The sequence below is a fragment of the Grammomys surdaster genome, unplaced genomic scaffold, assembly GCF_004785775.1.
Source record: "Grammomys surdaster isolate TR1022 unplaced genomic scaffold, NIH_TR_1.0 125985, whole genome shotgun sequence".
In the NCBI taxonomy this organism is placed as follows: Eukaryota; Metazoa; Chordata; class Mammalia; order Rodentia; family Muridae; genus Grammomys; species Grammomys surdaster.
This window is the reverse complement of record NW_021620801.1, coordinates 2,314,849-2,334,811: the sequence shown is the minus strand read 5'-3', so window position 1 is coordinate 2,334,811 and position 19,963 is coordinate 2,314,849. Positions and strand designations below refer to the sequence as shown.

The 19,963-nt window shown below is 37.4% G+C and overlaps 2 protein-coding genes across 4 annotated transcripts in view; both read left to right on the top strand.

The window, feature by feature from the left end:
- The window catches only part of Cpb2 (carboxypeptidase B2), a 52,811-nt gene extending 50,992 nt beyond the window's left edge, over positions 1 to 1,819 (top strand). The window contains exon 11 of the mRNA XM_028754270.1: positions 1,506 to 1,819. Within this exon, the coding sequence (XP_028610103.1) occupies positions 1,506 to 1,690 (185 nt within the window). The 3' untranslated portion in view covers positions 1,691 to 1,819. The remainder of the gene's footprint in view (positions 1 to 1,505) is intronic.
- A 1,024-nt stretch (positions 1,820 to 2,843) lies between these two features.
- Zc3h13 (zinc finger CCCH-type containing 13) overlaps positions 2,844 to 19,963 on the top strand; it is a 55,582-nt gene continuing 38,462 nt past the window's right edge. Inside the window, exons 1-4 of one of the 3 annotated variants that reach the window (XM_028754253.1) lie at positions 2,844 to 3,118; positions 10,190 to 10,315; positions 10,765 to 10,874; positions 12,557 to 12,668. In XM_028754253.1, coding sequence (XP_028610086.1) covers positions 10,199 to 10,315; positions 10,765 to 10,874; positions 12,557 to 12,668 — 339 coding nt within the window. In that variant the 5' untranslated portion in view covers positions 2,844 to 3,118; positions 10,190 to 10,198. The remainder of the gene's footprint in view (positions 3,119 to 10,189; positions 10,316 to 10,764; positions 10,875 to 12,556; positions 12,669 to 19,963) is intronic. The other 2 variants (XM_028754252.1, XM_028754251.1) reach the window with 2 other exon arrangements.

Sequence of the window (19,963 nt, the reverse complement as noted above, 5' to 3'; positions counted from 1 at the left end):
AGCCAGACTGGGCTACACCTGAGTTGTTAAATGTGTGTGTGTGTATACATAGACACACAATACATATCCAACAAAAAATTCTAAAACATACTTAAAGTCAAATAATAGGAGAAGTCTGCGTGTTCTGGGCACTAGGAAAACACTATTAAATTTTTCCTAAATTGATTTGTGTAGTTGACACAATCCCATGAACACTTAGCCAATTTTGAAGGAAGCCTACAGGCTTTGTGATTCAGGAAGAATAGCGAACATTCCGCAAATTGATTTGTATATTTGATCCACTCTTATGAACACTGACATAATTTTGAAGTTTATTTGGAAGCATACATATGGTAGAAGAATTTGTAAAATGCGAAAAATAAGGCTAGTAAGAGACATTTTATCCCACTGAACTATCAAAGCATGTCATAAACATAGGATAATTAGGATAGTATGGAACTGAGCCTGGAGGAGGCAGATCATTGGATGGGAATAACAGGACAGAAAGATATTCAAATATATAAGGAGACCTGGTATGTCATAAAGGAGACATTTCAAATCATATTTAATTATCAGCCCTGGAGAAACTGACAGGCCACTAAGAATAAAAATTGAGTTGAATTACTAATAATACATCTTTCACTAAAATAAATGCCAAATTGATCAAATATTAAAGCACAAAAAAACCTGCCAGAAGCTAAAAATTTGAGTGAGAAAAACTTCATACTTTACACAGGTCTAATAACATTAATGCAGTTCTTATAAGCATATGAAATTAACCATGTAGAAAAGTAATCAAGAAAATTGAGAAAAAAATATTAAAATGAGTATACAAACATATGTAATTCATTGATAAAGAAATATAAATCAAAGACAATTGATTATTATTATTATTACTATTATTTATTATACCCAGAAAATTGCCAGGATGCAAGATTCTTGCCAATGGTGCAGAAGCTGTCAGTGGGTGTGCTGCCACTCTGCTGGGAGGAATAGGTTTCATTCTTTTAAATAGTACTTGGTGACAAGCATGGTAACTGTTAAAGGTATACCACTTTAGTCAAGTAATTTTAACACTAGAAAATATGCTGAAGTACTAAACATTGATTTATGAACAATGGTGCTCATTCTAAAGAAACTAAGTTATTCATCAACAAAATTGTTTGACTCAATCATATATAGCTTTACAATATAATCCCTTAAAATGACTAAAAATGATGTATATTCAAACAGTAATGATACACTTGGAAATGTTACAATAACTCTAGAAATGTTACAAAATTAAGACAGAAAATGCATACACTGTAAAATACACTAATATGCTATTAGCAATTATCACTCCTTGATCAAATTGTTGAGTTCTGTGCAACATATATTTTCTTTCTTAACATGGCTTCTTTTTGATGACTACAATTTTCAGATAATAAATTTAGGTAACAACCAGAGGAAAACTATTTTCATTTCTACAATAAAATGTTAATTGATATGAAATAAATATATTTTGAAATAATCTCTGTCTCTTTTAGATCTAGCTCCTGGAGGTTCTGATGATTGGATCTATGATTTGGGCATCAAATATTCGTTTACGATTGAACTTCGAGATACAGGCAGATACGGATTCTTGCTGCCTGAGAGATACATCAAACCCACTTGTGCAGAAGCTTTGGCAGCAGTCTCTAAAATAGCTTGGCATGTCATTAGGAACAGTTAATGCCCTTACCTCTGCTCTCATTTTTATTTTTATTGATTTCAGCAACACTAAATTGTTGCAATAGCTTCTAAGTTTAATCAGTTTCCTTGGTTTTGTTGAAGAATAAAAAGCACACTACTTTGAGCTTAAGAGTGACAATGGCACCTGTGTATTTTAACCTGTTTATTTTTTTTATTCTAAGAGGTTAGATTCTGGTCCCACCCCACCGCCCCTTGATTTATGATGAACAGCTATCTTTTTTTTTTTTTTTTTTAGTTTAGTTTATCTTATTTATATGAGTACATTGTAGCTGTCTTCAGACACACCAGAAAAAGGCATCGGATCCCATTACAGATGGTTGTGAGCCACCATGTGGTTACTCAGGACCTCTGGAAGGGCAGTCAGTGCTCTTAACCACCGAGCCATCTCTCCAGCCCGATAAACAGCTATCTTAAGCAGTCTCAAGATGTATTCTGTGTGTGTGGTGGGGCGTGGCGGAATGAGTTTAAGCACCAGGTTTATGCTGGACCCCATCGTTGGCCAGAAGGAAGCGGAACCGCTGTTATAGAAGGTGGTTAGCAGTCACGTGGGTGCTGGGAACCAAACCTGGTCTCTGACTGATAGAGCAGCAACCGCTCTTAACGGTTGGAGCCATCTCTCCAGCTCCACTTAAGCAACGTTTACACTAAATTTACGGAGATCGTTGGATCCAAGCAGTAAAAGCAATGGCATTCTGAAGCATCTCAAAGATTTCCACTCCAAAATTTCAATCAGTCTCTGCTCCTGTTCTTGAAAACACAATCCGTGCACAACTTTTGCTCCCGCGACAGGCCCAGGCGGGGGATGGGCGATTGTCAAATTCGGCAGCTCAGAAACTCGCTAGGCTGACGGCTACTGCCATAACAAAGTAGCACTTTACGCAACGGAAAACGAGAACCTCAGTCAATTGAGAATCTCAGTTCTCTCACGCTGACTCCCTGTTTCCCTAGACCTCAGGAAACAGAAGACGTCAGGAGCACACTTGGCTCTGCCCTCTTGACAGGGGTGGGGTGGCGGGGTGGAGGCGTAGCCCGAGAGGGGCGGGGCTTACTCTCTGACGACTAATCTGGCGGCCGGAAGCTGCCTGGCCTGCGGAGGAGTAGGGCAAACTCGCGACTTCCGTCGGCTTTTAGATGCTGCTTATGTAGCGGCCTGGTGGAGTTGCGGTTTTGGTGCGTTGCTCTGCAGCGGCCTGTGTGCTATCCCGAGCTCTCTGGAGCTTGGCGAAGATCTGGGCGGCTCCACTGTTCCCTGTTCCCGGCGTCCGCCTGCTTGAGGAGGGCTGACCCCTGGGAGCCGCGCGTGCACGTCCTCTTCGTCGTCCTCCCGGGGCCGGGCGCGGGGACAGCTGGAGACGAGGCGCCAGGGACGTCCTAAAGACTGCGCTTACTAAGGGTGCTTGGAGAGGAGGTAAGCGTATGGGGAGCTGATGATCAGAAGAGGCTTTGGACCGGGCTTGGGTGGGAGTCATGCGCTGCGGCCTCCATCCTCTCTTGGCTTATGCTGCTTGCGATTCTGAACCCTGTTTGAGCATCCCACTCTTAACTCTGCAGTGGCTCTCAGTGTTAGATCTGTCTATGGTTCTAGTTGTGATTCTGGAGTTTGTGTCAGGAAGCAGGCGGACTCGGATACCCTGGTGTGGTGGTCGCGTTTGTGTGTGGTGAAAGGGTGCAGCAGTGTGTTCTTGGATTTAGAATATTCTTCACGTATTCCAGATCTATTGAGGAAAGGAGAGTCCTGCTTTTAACTGTTTCTGGTCTTGCTTATTTCTCGGCTGGAGTAAATACTATTGGGAGTGTAGGAGTACTACTTTACCTTCCAGGAAACGGGAAGGTGGAACGAAAGGAGAAGGTATATCCGACAGTATCACTTTCTAAGCAGATTAACATTTATGTGGCTGGTAAAGTATTCAGAGTTGAAAATACTTGGGTGATATTGGTAGGATCTTGTTTGTGAAGAGCAGTCAGTATCTTAAGTTAATTAGTTTTATAACGAGTCTTAAGATAATTTGAACTTTGAGAGTTATGGGCGTGCACAGTGTCTACTGGTTTGTGAATTTTTAAAGAAGTAATTTGAAAAGGTTGGAACTTTAAGTTTGGCATTTAAGAGTTTAAAGGTATGTGATATGTTTGCTTATTTAGTCCAAATGACTATACGGTTCTGCGTATATGTTTAGTTTTGCTACGTAGTATTTAACATTAGTAGCTTTAGAACCCAAACAATATTTTGCAACACAAACGAATAAATTTTCAAATAACTTCCAGCTTCTTAATTAGTTAGATTATATCAGGTGACATTCATCTGGAGCAAGTTGATGTAGGCATGTCACAATTTGTATGCAAACGGTTGTGTCCTGAAACTTGAGTTTCAGTGTGAGCATCTGGTAGGAGGTAGTTGATATCTACCTATAGCGGGTCACTCAGATACCCAAATGTGCAGAAACTCAAATCCCTTCCAGAAAATGATACAGTCTTTGAACATATCCACATTTTAAATGCCTTCAGTGATCTCTATACTTCTAAAACATAATATGATGTAAATCCTACATGAGTACTTTTATACTAAATTGTTTAGAAACAATGTAAATAAGGTTTGTACACATTCAGTGTAGTTTTGGTTTTGGAGTTTTTTGTTTTGTGTTGTTTTGTTTTTGTTTTTTTTTCCTGGATGTTTTCAATCCAGGGATACAGCCTCTTTATTTATTTGCTTTTAGTGATTTGGAGTGAATACTAACCTATTTTGAGTGTATTCTCTGTTCTCCAAAGGCCATTACCACCCTGAACACACTTGATCTCAGAAGCTCATCAGGATTGCGCCTGATTAATATCTAGATTGGAGGTGTCCACACTTGCCTCAGTTTAATGTCTGTAATGTAAAATACGAAAGCACAGTGTAACTTATATATCAATACATTTTATTAAGTCATTAGTGTTAATTTATATTATATTAGGCATAAATTTTGAATTTAAACCTTGGTCATTTTCTCAAGATATCATATATATGTATTATGTATATATTACATACTTATGTTATATAATATAATATTTATGTTATATAATATGTAATGTATACATATATATATTTAACATTACAGGATTTGAATCCAAAATATACCTGGTGTTAAACATTTAGGATAAGGGAATTCACAATTAGCATATTTTTTTATTAACAAAAATTTAACAAGCCTTGAAAGTGCTCACTTATTCAAGAAGAGCCACCTCTGTCATGCTCCTTTCTCAGACAGATTTATGGTGTGGAACTCAGCGTATTTTGTTCCCTGAAGAAGGGGAGCAGTTCTCATATTTGAGATACATTTTCTCTTAATAGGTTCACCATTAGTGCCCCTGAATTTGAATTTTCTTTCTTTTTTTTTAATTGAAAGAAGATGATGAAAGTTCCAAATATTTATTCCACTCTAAAGGAGAATAGGTAAAGGAAAACAATTGCAGTCATTTGGCTTTGTAACTCTTGTATTTGAGAAAAATGGATGAAATAGGTGGTGATAGCTTTAACCAAAGAATAATTGGAATACCAAATGGAGGAACATCTTTAGGCAAGAGTCAGTTTACTAATAAGTAGTTGGTTTACAGTCTCTGATTGGAAAGACATTGGCATCTACAGTTCTGGTTCTTTGTGTCTGATATTTCTCCTCCACTTTGAAATACTCGTATCTGTCTCATAAATGGTTTTTGTCCTTTAATCAAATTTAAACTCTACTCTTTTGTGTGTGGTATTCATCTTTCTTTGTGAACCCGGCATTTAAGATTGAAATTTTTGAGCTTTCAAAAATTTGATTACATGGTTTTGAGTTACATGGTTTGATATATGAAACAGAATTTTTTTGGTGTATTGCAGATTATATATTTATTTTCTGACAAATGAGATTTTAAATTATATTATCTCCTGTGCAAACAGAAAGCATTTATTTGTGCAGAGTTATAACTGTGTGACTACTAATGTTGAGGATAATGTCATATTGTAGATTCTAGTAGAAGTTCTTAGGTTGACAATGTATTAATCAACTGTATTACTGTAATGAAATTCCTTATACAGAATACATAGGAAGAAAAGAAAGCTTTTTTTGACTTATGGCTTTAGAGATTTATGTCCAAGGTTGGATCCATTGCTTTGGGTTCTTGGGTGGGAAGCCACAAAGTAGACTTAGAATGAGAGATGAACCAGTTAGTTTTACAACCCCCTTTGAAAGCCTTCCTTTGCCTCATGAGGCAAGGATTTCTTGTTATGCCTTACCTCTTAAAAGGTCCATAGCACCTCCTGCTACCACCACCCTGAGGACCAAGCCTTTACTGACAGTCTTTGTGTAGGGGGAGGCATTCATCCAGACCTTAGCAAATGATCAGAGGTGTTCATTCCAGAACCATTGTTCCAGAATCTAAGAAGCTGAAGCAGGAAGATTCATTCTAGATGGATATCTTTAATTCTTATTTTTATCTTTTGTGCCTCGTGTCTAGTCCTCTCTGTAATCTAGACCTGTTACCAAAATACAGTGTAACTGTAGGACAAAATCTGGCATTGTAGGATTCTGAGGCAGCAAAAGAATAATACATCTTTTATTTTATTGTATTTCTCCCTTAATTTGAAAGGCTGAGTAGTAGTTGGGAAATCACTCTATAGGTGAGCTTTTTTTTTTAGAATTGTTTTATTTTTGTTTTATGTATATGAGTGTTTTATCCGGATGTATGTATGTGCACCACATGTGTGTCTGGTGCCTGAGGAGGCCAGAAGAGGGTATTGGATCCCCAGGAACTGGAATTAAGGATGGTTATGAGCTACCATGTGGGTGCTGGGAGTTGAACAATGGTCCTCTACAAGGACAACAAGAGCTTTTAACTGCTGAGCCAACTCTGAAGCACCTGCAGGTGAATCTTGAGTCATTCTTCATGCCATCTGTAAAAGCAGTGTTGTTTGTATGGGAAGTAGCTTTTCACTGGTAAGAGTACAAGACCAGGTGTGGCATATGAGTTGGGATTTCCAGTGGGTTCTGTCGGAGAGAAGCTGTGAAGCCATGCACAGCAACAGTAGGTCAGGGAGGAGAGCAGAGATATCTAAATGGAATGACCGCGGTAAACATGCAGTGGAGCAAGGCAAACTGGGGTCCTTTAGAAGATCAAAAAAGGAGGTGGCAGATGATCAGTACTTCAGCTATAGGAATAAATAGGGTTTTAATCAGGATTGTCTAGAGCAGTGCTTCTCAACCTTCCTAATGCTGTGACACTTTAATAAAGTGACCACCCAATCATAAAATTATTTTTTTGCTACTTCATAACTATAATTTTGCTACTGTTACGAATTGTAGTGTAAATATCTGATATGTTGGATATCTGATATGCAACTCCTCTTGGAGTTGAGAACTACTACTATAGAGGAACGATGGATAGAATTTAGGTGTAGTCCAGCTTGTCCAACAATGGCTGTCCAATGGAAAGTCCAACTTCAGTGATCGTTCAGTGCACAAGGCTGCATGTCTCAGCTGGTCTTCAGTATACATCAGAATTCTGAGGAAGAAGGATCTATTACCAGAGAAGCAAGAGTGAGAACAAGCAGCCAAAGAACAAACATTTCCTTTTTGTCCTTTATATAACCTGCCACAAGATGGTGTGGTCCAGATTTAAGGTTGATCTTCCTACCTCAAAACATCTGAATTTGTGAAATTCAATCAAGAAAAAATTTTGCACTGGTGTACCCAGCTCCTTGGGTTTTACTTACTTCCAGATATAGTCAAGTTGACAAACAAGAACAGCATTACAAATAGCTTATTGCACTGGTGGAATTTGTTAGTCACAACAAGGATAGTAATGCTGGGGTCAATGGGAGTGGGGAGAACTAACCTATTTTCACTGGTAGTAATTGTGGAGGGTAAAATGTTAAGTTAAAGTTAGTTTTCTGGAGGCAGTATTGTGATGAGACCGTCTACTCATGACGAAACAGATTTGCATTCTTTTTAGGTTCTGAATAGCTAAATCATAGGGGAACTTACAGTCTATTCAGTTTTAGTTTTGTCAGATGTTTGAGGATCATGATGTGTACTTATATTTTGATTGATATATTTTAGTGGAACTTTGATACATTTTTATCTTCAGACTTTTCCAGTTTTGTGTGTGTGTGTGTATGTGCACGCGCATGTGTGTGTGTATAGTTTTTTTCTTTATTTTTTAATTTTTTAATTTTTTGGTTTTTCATGACAAGGTCTCTCTTTGTAGTGCTGACTCTTCTAGAACTCACTCTGTAGACCAGGCTGGCCTTAGATTTGGCAGCCTTTCCCTTCCAAGTGCTAGGAATAAATTTGTGCACCACCATTCTTGGCTAACATACATTTACTTCTTACTGCCTTCTAGATAGATAGAAATTTGTCCATTACTCAGTGTTTTTCTCAGTTAATCAAAGCTTTTGGTTTGTAGGTCTTTTTCTGCACCACTTCTCTAAGTTTTCAGCACTTTCATGCTCTGTTCCATAATCAAATAGATATATGGACTGCTGTGTCTTCCCCTGCACATTTATATTTGGACTGAGAATGAGTTTGAGAGAAAATAAAGATATAATTATACTGATGTTCATTTATATTTGGCTCATTTGCTCTCTTGGAGAACAGCTTGTACCACTGATTTTGCTCATGTATGTGACATTCTACACTGTTTAAAGTATCTAATTACTTCAGAGTTATTTCCCAACTTCTATTGTATTAAAAGAATGGCTACATTTTATGATAAAGAGTTAGTAATATAATATGTAAACTTCCCAATTAAATCCACCTTGATTTGCCCTCTTTTTTCACTTGTCAGACTTTTTTCTAACTTTTGAATGAATCAGAATGTGACCTAAATGGCCTAATTAAGTGAAATATTTTTATAATCACTATTGAATTTTTGGCCTTACTTTTATATCCCAGGATATTTTATCTGTTTTCTTTTTGTTGTTGTTGTTGTTGCTGTTTTCAAAACAGGGTTAACTATTAATCCCAGGCTGACCTTGAACTCACTATGTAATCCAGGCTGGCCTGAATTTATGGTCCTCTTGCCTCAGTCTTCTGACTAGGTTTACAGGCATGCCCCACCACACACTCAACTGGTACTGATATCATTTCCTGTCCATTAATATATATTTATTTTGAAATCATATTAAAGATTGTCTGTGATCTTTATAAAGACACATTCTGAAGCTGGGGAGTATAGTGTAGTTAGTGGAGAATGTAGGGAAGCCCTGTGTTCGGTGCCTAGTGCTGCATACAATTCAGGCATGGATTTCTGGAATTGCAGAAATCAATAGAGGCAGAAGGATAAGAAGTTCAAGATCATCCTTTGCTGTACTTGAATTTGAGGCCAAAGTGGGCTACATGGGAGCTTGACTCAAACACACACACAGGCACACATGCACACATGCACACACGATTAGTTGTATAGGAAATAGAACTTACCTTTTTTTCTTTTTTTTAAAGCTGCCAGGGCTCTTTCTAGTCATTTGACAATTAGATGATATAAAGTGTCATGTAGTTAGCTTGTTTGCTTTTCCTCACAGGAGTTTTTTTCCTTAAGTAAATCAGTACCAGTTAGTTATTCTTGGTCTGGAATCTGTTTTTTTAATGTGTGCTGTCACCTGAATTTTCACTTTCAATTAAATAATTGGATTAATTTCCTGATTATAGTTCTAATTTTTTGATGCTTTGTTTAGCATTTATATACTGTTGCCATTTGTTTTTTTTTTTTCATTACCTTTAGCACCTTTGACTTTCATCAGCGTGTGTTAGATTATAGAAATACCTTGGACAGTTTTGGTTTTAATATTACTGAAAAATTAATATTTTTAGTTAGGCTGCCTTTCTGTGACCTCAGTAGCAAAGAATTTTTAAGTACCATCCGCTTTTCTTCTATACTGTTTGCTTTTGTTTTACTTTCGATTTTCTTCCAGACATGGTTAGGTTATGAAGTGGAGATCCTCCTGCCTCAGCTTCCTGAGGACAGGGATTACTAACATGTAGCAGCACATGGGCCCAGACAATTCCAGACTCATTGAAAACAGTACTTCTTAGCAACTTAAACAGTTATCAAGAGCTGGCTCTTGTTCAGTTCTGATTTCACCTGGCTATTTCTCCATGTTCTTTGACTTATCTTTTTTAGGTAACCAGTTGTTAGGCAAGCAGTGTTCCTCTAAAGGACAGGCCTACTAAATTTTACAACACTTTATAAGTAACATTTGTAGTTGAATGTCCAGTACCAAGGAGGTACAGGTCTAGCCAGCAGGTTCCAGAGTTGTTGCAGACTTAGAAGGCAGGCACCGTCATTGTTTATTGGTGTCCTCCTCTTTCAGTATCTTTCTATCCATCCTTGCGCCCCCCCACCTCTGCCTCAAGGAAAAAAATCTCCGTTTTTGAGTTTTACTTATAGCTTTGTCTGTTGATGTTTTAGGCTCAGGTGTGTAAAATTGAAAGATTTTTACAGTCTTAACTCTCTCTTTTTTTGGTTAAAGTAGTTCAAAATGTCAAAAATTAGGAGGAAGGTCACAGTGGAAAACACCAAGACCATATCTGAGAGTACATCCCGAAGACCTAGTGTATTTGAGAGGCTTGGACCCAGCACTGGAAGCACAACAGAGGTGAGTTGTTGCTACCGTGGTTTCAGGGTACTAGGAGTGTGGCTCAGTGGATACTAGGAGTGCTGCTCTTCATGGATGAAGAAGCCTAGCCTCGATCCTGTGTACATTGAAGTACTGATTGCTATTATAAAGGAAAATGTGTTTTGTCATGGGTTTGGCTTGGCAAATTTTATTTTATAAAAGGAGGGGTTAAGGTCTGTAAAGTTCTTATTATATGATATTTCTGTATGGTCAGTGTATACAATGTAACTTGATCATATTAATACCCCATTCCAGGAACTACTGTCTGCCTAAACACAGGCACGCACCTCCCTGTAGTTTCTCACTCTCTTATGGATTATTATTATTGGAGTAGCATATGCTTGGCTGACGTCTCGGTTGCTCTGATTTGATTTCGCTCTGGTACCATCTTTTCGTCAGACATTTACATAGTAATATTTGCCTCATAGACACAGTGCCGTAACTGGCTGAAGACTGGCAGCTGCCTCTATGGAAACACATGTAGGTTCATACATGGCCCTTCACCTCGTGGGAAAGGTTACAGCAGCAATTACAGAAGGTAAATTGAGAACTCAAATATTTTCTATAGTATTAAAAACCAACTTTTGTAATTTACTGTAAAAATATGAAATAAAACCATGTATTTGGTCAGATTTTCTGTTTTGGGATAGTCTTAACAATCATAGATTATAAGATCTTGATTGTTACTGTTAAGATGAATAAAACTTTAGCTTTAAAGTGTATGTGTTTCCATGCTTTAGTAATAGATCTATTTTTCAATGTGTATATTGAATCACATTGAAATCAGTGAACACCTGTGGAGAGACTGAGCCTGGGGAAGAATAGCCCCTAAAAAGTCACCTACCTCACACAGCCCCAGTTGTGTTTCAAATTGCTGCTTAGGCAGAACTCAGAGGTGTGAGAATTTACTTTTAGTAAATGTTAAGGCTATTCGCTCTTAATGCAAGTAAAATTTAAATAAGTTTTAATTGTAATTTTCTGCAGGCATTTTAAATTCATATCTTATACAAGCTTTGTTATAAAATCTACTTGCTAAACCTCTTAGGCACTGTGTTAATATAATTGCGTTTAGGGGCAGCAGTGATAGGCCAGTGGTTAAGATCCCTGACTGCTTTTCTAGAAGACCTGGCTTTAGTGCCCAGCACCCACAAGGTAGCTAACAGTCATCTGTAACTTCAGTCCTGGGGGATCCAATGTCATTTTCTGGCTTTAGGCACCAGTCATGTACATGATGCACAGTCATGCAGAAAAAATGCTCATACACATAAAGCAAACAAATAAAAAATTTAAGTGTGTTTATATGTGGATAAACATTTCCTCTGTAGAACATTGTTTTGCCTTTGATAGAAACTTGGCTAAACTTAATTTGCACAATGAAGATCTTTTTAGTATTCCCTTTGTCTCCTTTTGATGATTTTATAATAATTTTTAAAGTGTAAATGTGGAGTGTTTTTTACAGAAATAATTTAATTGGTAAACAAAGAATTTGCCTAGTCCTGAAATTGTGTGTGCTGATTGCTTTGTCTACATCAGTAGTTGAAAAACTGAATATGAAAGTTAGTGATTGGAGATTTTTAAGTTGTGTGTGCATGTGTGTGTGTGTGTGTGTGTGTGTGTGTGTGTGCGTGCGTGCGTGCGTTTTCACTCATGTGGACACTCCACATTTGAATATGAAGGTCAGAGGACAGCTTTTGGGAGTCTGTTCTCTCCTTCCGGCATGAATGACAATCACTTTTACCCACTAAGCTGTCTTAATGGCTATTGGCTATCATTTTTAAGATGCATGAAGTAATTTTTAGTTGGCAGTGTATCCAGCTATATACATATCTGTGGATGGGAATCCTATTATCTCTGATGTAATTTTGCTACTTTAGAACTGAACCTTTCTCTTACGATCCTTCATCTACAATATGTCTGCTATATTTAAGTCATTCAAGCTGCTGTTTACATACTCATTTTCTTCAGTATATATATTGTTTCTTTTTCATATTACCAGTACTTATCACACAGTGGAAGTTAACTTGCATCTTGACTGACGTTAAGAGAAACTTATAAATAGTTCTCATATTTTAAAATATTACTATTTAATAAGCTGAAACATTATTTTTCAGAGATTTAGGTACCAAAGACAGAAAAATTGTATTAGTCTTTATGAAGTTTTATTATTCTTATAAAACATCATTTAAATACAGATTTTTGTTGTTTTGTTTTGTATCAAAGGTCACCAGAAAGACCTACAGGTGATCTCAGAGAAAGAATGAAGAATAAGCGTCAGGATGTGGATTCTGAATCCCAGAAACGGAACACAGAGGAGTCATCCTCACCTGTTAGGGTAGGCATACACTTTATAAAACCCACTTACATTTCAGTAGTCATTTATTTCATAAATTCCATTTTAATTATTTTCAGTAAATCTATAATTAGACATGGCTATATCCTGTGTGAGTAAAGAATTTAAGAGGCAGCGATTCCCTGAGAAACTCTTCTTCTATACAGCAGCACTTAGGCTGAACTTAAAAGATTTTGTATGTCCCTGGAACTCCTGAGTATCTAGATGTAGGCTACAGTTGTGAAGCTCTCCCTGTGGTCAGTTTTCATCCCTCTGTAAAGAAACCCCATCTCTTCTATCAATCACTCCTGTTGCCCCACTGACCGTGAGCCCAAGGCAGTCACGGAATCATTTATTGTTTTATAAATTATCCACTCTTTGTGCTTCTTTAAATGGATCCTATAAGGTGTTACTTCTTGTGAGTAGCTTCCTTAGTTTTTAATACTAATGGAAGATTATTCTTTTGTCTTTTTTTCCAAGGAGTATTCCATTTGCATTCTGTGTTCTCTTTTTTCACTTATTATTGATGGATATTTGGGTTCTTCACACTTTTCCCCCATAATGAGTGGAAGATTCATATACAAGTTTTTGGTTAGCATGAGTTCATTTTTCTTGGCTTTATACCGGGGAACAGAATCGCTGAATACATGGTCTATTGGTTTCTTTTCTGTTGCTATGACAAATGCCTGTCAGGAGCAGTTTATCTTGGCTTAGAGCTTGAGGGTACCATGTGCATCAATGGCAGCGGTGTGTGGAGGCAGGAGCACATTTGATCGTTTGCATTCATAGATGGCAGGCTTTCTTCTTGGTATTCAGTTCAGGACTCTCACCCATAGGATGGTCTTTTCCACTTCAACTAACCAGCTTAGAAAGTTCAGAATTGTGTCTCCTGGTGATTCTAGATCTTGTCACACTGAGGGTCAGTGCTAGAGCAGTGTTCCTCAACCTTTCTAATGCTGTGTCCTTTAGTACAGTTTCTCATGTTGTGGTGACCCCAACCATAAAATTATTTTGTTGCTACTTATAATTTTGTTACTGTTGAATTGTCATGTAAACATCTGATATGCAGGATATCTGATATGTGACCCTTATGAAAGGGTGGTTCAGCCCTCAAAGGGGCTGTGACCCACAGGTTAAGAACCACTGTGCTAGACTGCCGTTTAGAGATTGCATTGCGTTTACTTCTTGACAGTGAGATCTGAAGGTTCCAGTTTCTCCATTTTTTTCTCAGCTCCTGATTGTAGTTTTGCTTTGTAACAGCCAAGGAGGACAAGCATCATACACATACTCACTCATCTCCCCAGCCCCCCATCTTTTCATTCTTGATCCTGGTCTTTAAAACTGAAACATTTTTGATTTTTATGAAATTCAGCTTCCCTGTTATTTCTTTACTAAATTTTATTGTTGCTTACTCTTTAGGTATTATTTGAGAAACTTTTATGATACAAGGTCATAAAGATTTATGACTTTTATATATTTCATATAAAATATAAATAATAACAAGAGTAAAATGTCCTAAAATGTTAAAGAAATGAGCTCTGAACCTCTCTTCTGCCCCCCACCCTCCATGCATCTGTGTGTCTGTGTATGTGTATGCATATGTACATCTAATTCCTTAAAACTTAACTCTTCTGAGATCACATGACAGGCTGTAGTATTGACTACATGAACTATAATTAGTTATATTACATTATAGTTATGTTATAACTATATATTAGTTATAAGGGACAGACACAAGGATTTACAATGAGAACGCAGCACCTCTAGGTATTATTAGCTAAACTCTTCTGTCAGTTTCCTCTATAAATTAGGAACTGGCTTTGTTAATATGTTATGATGAAGGAGTAGAGTTGGCCATTCTATGCTGACTACTTAATAAATGACATATAGTGTTAGTAAAATAGCTCTTCTGTTTTCCAATTTAAATAGACTTTAGTCTGTTAACAGGAATTGGATGTGAGCATTACTTTAGGTTGTTAACGCATATTTAAGCACATATGTTGTTATAAAGGCTTATATGTTCAGATTATGTTAGTAGATGGCAAAGTTAGCTAGTAAGAAATTTAAACTTTGGGGTTGGAGAGAGGGCTCAGCAGTTAAGAGCAACTGGCTGCTCTTCCAGAGGACCCGAGTACAATTCCCAGCAACCACATGGTGGCTTACGACTGTCTATAACTCCAGTCCCAAGGGATTTGATGCCCTTTTCTGGCCTGTAAAGGCACCAGAAACGCAATTGATGTGCAGACGTACATCCAGGCAAAACTCTTATTCTTAATGAGTAAACCTTAAAAACAAGTAAAGCTTGTTTTTGAAGACATCCTCAAAGGCACCGAGCTTCATATTCACCTCAGAGATGAGTTAAATGTTTCAAGAGTGGCAAGTTATGAGGAAATTTAATATTTAAGTAAACAGAATCTTTAATTGGTAGCATCTTGGGTTTGTGAGTATTTGGGTGTTCTGCATGACAGATGAACAGATTCCATCTTGGGTTTGTTCAGCAGCGTGTGATGCTTTTCCTCATGCAGTGACTTCCTGGTGGAGGAGATCAAATTGGTTTTAGGGTATGGGTAACCCAGGCAGAGCTAAGATAGGCATGTGATTTTTCAGAGTTAACAGATTCACTTCTTTGTCACTGATACTTACTTCAGTATGTCTAAATTATAAGGTTGCTGGATTATCCTTGACTTTGTGGAGAGACAGCTTCATAAATAAAAATTGTAATTCCCTAATCAGAGAGGTAAGCAAAGTGCATAATGGACAAAGTAAACAACACCCTGCAAAACCAGAAAACATGGTACAGGGAAGGATAGGTTCGTGGGTGAGAAGACAAAAAGAGAGGGAAAATAATGCAGTTAGCTGTGAAGCATTTAAAGGACTAATGTGCTTGAAGAACTGTGAATCTCCTTTAGACTTGATACTATCATGGGTCAATTTAATTTGCCTATTATTTAAATTACTTTTCCAGATGCTACTGTGTAGGGGGAGCTCAAGATGATTGGCCAACATCTAGCCTATTCCTGGTGCATTATTCTGATGTCATACACATACATTAGGTCTTTTCCTAGTCTTAGTTGCCAAGTTCTGTCCTATTATGAATCAAGACTAAGTGACTAGTGTAGAGTGTTTCTAGTTCATAGCGCATTGTGTCTGGGAGAGGTTTCTTCCAGAATACACACTTTGCTGCAAGTTTTGTTTTACAGTGCTCTCTGAAACTGTCTTCCTTACTCTGCCCTAGCCATGTACTTAAGATCTTTGTCTTTTACACATTTGCAATTCTTAGATTCTGGATAACAGTCCTTTGTGAAATATATGTATTGCAAATGTGTTTTCCCAGTGTGTGGCTGTCCTCGTCATTGTCTTGTGTCGTTTGACACCTACCTCCTCAGTAGTTGGAGTAGTTCCTTCTTTTCCTTTAATGTGCCCTGCACATTGTATACAGTTTTCTTTTGCATTGAGACACTTAGACCAGATGTCCTGGTCTCTCTTATAACTGTATCAAGATACTAAATACTTAAGAGGTTTACTACTTACTGTTAGATTAGTTATGGTTTTTAAGGCCTTTCATGAAACATGATCAAGAAGTATCTATTTTCTCTTAAAAACAAACAAGCTCTAATCATTCAGATTTAGGATTTCAGGGCTTTTATAATTGTATTGCCTTCTTGTGCAGAAAATTCTTGTCCCTATTTACATTGTTACCCATTTTATATTATATCTAGTGGTTTCACAGCAACAATCAACAATACTATTACTAGCAAGGTGTTACAGTTTGCGTGTAGAATGTCCTCATGTGTTTGAAAGCTTGGTCCTCAGCTGAAGGCAGTCTTTGGTGAGTTATATGGATGTTTGGTCTTTTGACATTACAAAGATCATTCCAGTACTAGACAATAGAATTACAAAAACAAAGCAATAAACAAACAAAAACTCTTAAAATGTTTAAATTAAGTTTATAATTAGGGAGTGAGAAACCCATTCTTGTATAGTCTAGGCTACCCTTGACCTCTTGTTCCACCAGTCTTAGTAGCACTGCAATATGTCACTACTCTGAGCTAAGTTTACTATGATTTTGTATTGTGTTGCTTTCTTAGCTATCTTTGGGCTCCTGTATCTGGCACATTGGACGTGCCCCAGATGGAGAGCTGGGCTGTAGTGCTTTACATGGAGGAAGTGGGTCTCTGAGGGTGGGCCTTCTGGGTTCTAGCCCATCCCTGCTTCCTGTCTGATCTCTGCTTCTTGATCTATGTTTGAATCACTGTTCCTTCTTACCCACTGTGGGCTGTACCCCCGAAGTATGAGCCCAAATAAATTTCTCCAGTCTATGTCATGAAAATGAGAGAGTAACTAATGCCTAGGTTCTTGAAAAGTTAAATCTCTTTGTGGTTCTTAGGATATGCCTTGTTTGGGATATATCTGCTAAATCTGGCCATTAGGGATTTAACTAGTTACTGTATTTTTAAGCAACCAAATTAATACATGCGTAAATTAATCTGTGTCATTCTAATTGAAATATTAGGATTTCTTTTTAATTTTGTAAACACAAAATATGTGATTTCAAAGCAGTTTATATTTACATTTAAAAAGTATGGTGTCCATCTTTTGATTGCTCTGACTTCTTCCTCATGACCACATTTATTTTTCCTTCTGCTTTATCTGTATATCTGTGCACTTGTATATGATGCATATGTTAAATGCTCATGTTGATAGCCATCTGTGTATATGCACATAAATTAGTGTATGCTTTAAAAGATGACCTTATATTTCACTTGACATTTTAAGCTTTTTTAAAAAAAACAAAAACAAAAACAGGTGATCATTCCATTTAACAATATTGAGAGACTTAGGCTTTTTGGAAGTTAATGTGGTGTTTCATTGTTTTACTATACCATGGATTATTATTCAGCCAGTCTTTTGTGCATGGGGATTTAGGATTTAGGCGTTGCTCCTGCTGTAGAGCTGTGGTGAATGGTGAATGATTGTGTACTTGATATATATAAAGTGTGTCTTAGAGCAAGCTATATCTCAGGAAGTAGGACTGCTGTGCCGTGGTGTCCTGGCCAACGTGCTGTTGTTGGTGTGTGTATTGTGCTTGTTCCTTTTCCTTTGCTTTTCTGGTATGTTTTGCCATAATTGTCTTTCCAGCAAGATAAGGGAATTGATGGTGTGTCAGTTAATTTTCACTTATATTTCTCCTTTGACATGTAAGCATCTGTATGTATCTTAAGTGTGATTTTCTGTGAACGTTTTAATATCTCTTCTGTTACACCTGACCCTTGTTGGTTTTCTCTCTGTTTTTCAGTCTCCACATTTTAGGGATAACAGTCAGATATGAACTATCTGAAAGTGCTAGAGACCAGAATGTTTTAAATTTTAGATTTTTCCCCAGATTTTAGGATATTTGCTTATGCATAGTAAGCTGCCTTGGGTCTGGCAACCCTATCTCAATGTGAGATTTATTTGTGTCTCATTTAATGTGTTCCTGATGCCTGAGGGTGATTTTGCTGGGTTTTGTGCACCTGTAGTTTTAGTGGAACCTTTACAGGAGGACAGCTGTAGATTCCCACATGGCCTGTGCTGGTGCTCAGAAGCTCAGATTGGAACATTTCAGATTTTGGAGTTTTGAACTAGGGTTGCTCAGCCTGCAATAACACTTTATTTGTGATATCAAGTATAATAATTTTCATTTCTCTTTTTTAAAAAAGTTTCTGCTTTAATCCCTGTCTTGAGTTTTTTGTCTTGGCTTCCCTTAATGTAATAATCTCTTTCCTCCCTCAGCTTGATTTGGGTAAATGTTTTATCATAGCAACAGAAAGCTAACTAGATAGCATATTAATATAGAGAAGATGGTAAATTAGTGAAAGTGAAAATCATGAAATACAAATCTGTGGTAAATATGAGATGTCTCTGGCTCTTGGTTTGATAGAAAAAGATACTGAAGGGATTTAGTAATGATGTTCAAATATCTAAAGAGTTGGCATATGAAAGAAGTACTAGATTTGTTTTGCATAATTTCAGAGACTAGAACTAGTCTTAATCAATAGAATCTGGAAAGATAACGATTAATAATGAGTTTTCTGATATTTAGAGAGTGGAAGTATATACAGTAAGGAGCTGGCACTGGGAACCTTGGGAGCTAATTTTTTCCCTGTTAAATTTTCTAATAAAGGATTTTTGTAATTATAAGTCATTATTAGACATTCCTTCTGTAAGGTTGGAATTACAGTCCTTACAATGATATAGCATTTTATTTGGCTACTTATCCACTTTAGCCTCGGTACTGTTATTTTAGATTTGTTCTAATGTCTCCTTATTAAACTATAACTAAAAGTAATGTAAAACTCCATAATCATTGGATTTCTGAAGTGAAAGAAACCTAAAACATTTTACCAAACTAGGCACAGAGTTATTAGGCATCACAACTTGGTCTTAATTGGAATGATCCAGTTGTAAATCTCACATAGTTGATAAATTCTTAGGCTTTGATATAAAATATTGGTACGTTTGATCTTAGGGTTGATCATAGGCAGCATGGTTAATTAATATGCTTTGAAATTTTTAATAATGTTATTTGAAAATTTCATGTAATGTATTTTGATCTTGTTCACACACACACACACACACACACAAACTCTCAGACCCATCCTACCCTACTTGACCTCCTGGTCCACCCAACTTCAGGTGTGATTTTTCTTATCTCCTCCTCTCTCAGTCTTAAAGCCATCTAGATTGTGTTGGGTGTGGGGCTTGCTGTTGTGTGTTGTTGATGAGTCAGGGTCACACCATTAAATAAAACTGTCTTGCTCTTTCCCAGCAGCAACCAAATGCCAGTAGTTCCTCAGCTAAGGGTAGGACTTCATGCTCACTTCTCCACTCCATGATGGGGATTTGTCTGGATTGAGCTTGTGCAGATTGTGCGTGCTGTTGGAATTGTTGTATATTCATGTATAGAACTAGCTATCCTTTTGTGTCCAGAAAACACTGATTCATTGGATCTGTTCACCACCTATAGCTCTTAGAGTTATTACCTTGTTGTTTAGGTCCCTGAGCCTTGTGGGGAGAGTGGCGAGGATATACAGATGACTCATTTAGGGCAGAGCACTTCAAAGTCTTTTATTTTCTGCACTTAGACCAATTGTGGGTGTCTGCTAATTGCCATATACTTTAAAAAGAAGTTTCTCTTTTAAGTTTAGAAATGCACAGGTCTGGGCTGGAGAGATGGCTCAGTGGTTAAGAGCACTGACTGCTTTTCCAGAGGTCCTGAGTTCAATTCCCAGCAACCACATGGTGGCTTACAACCATCT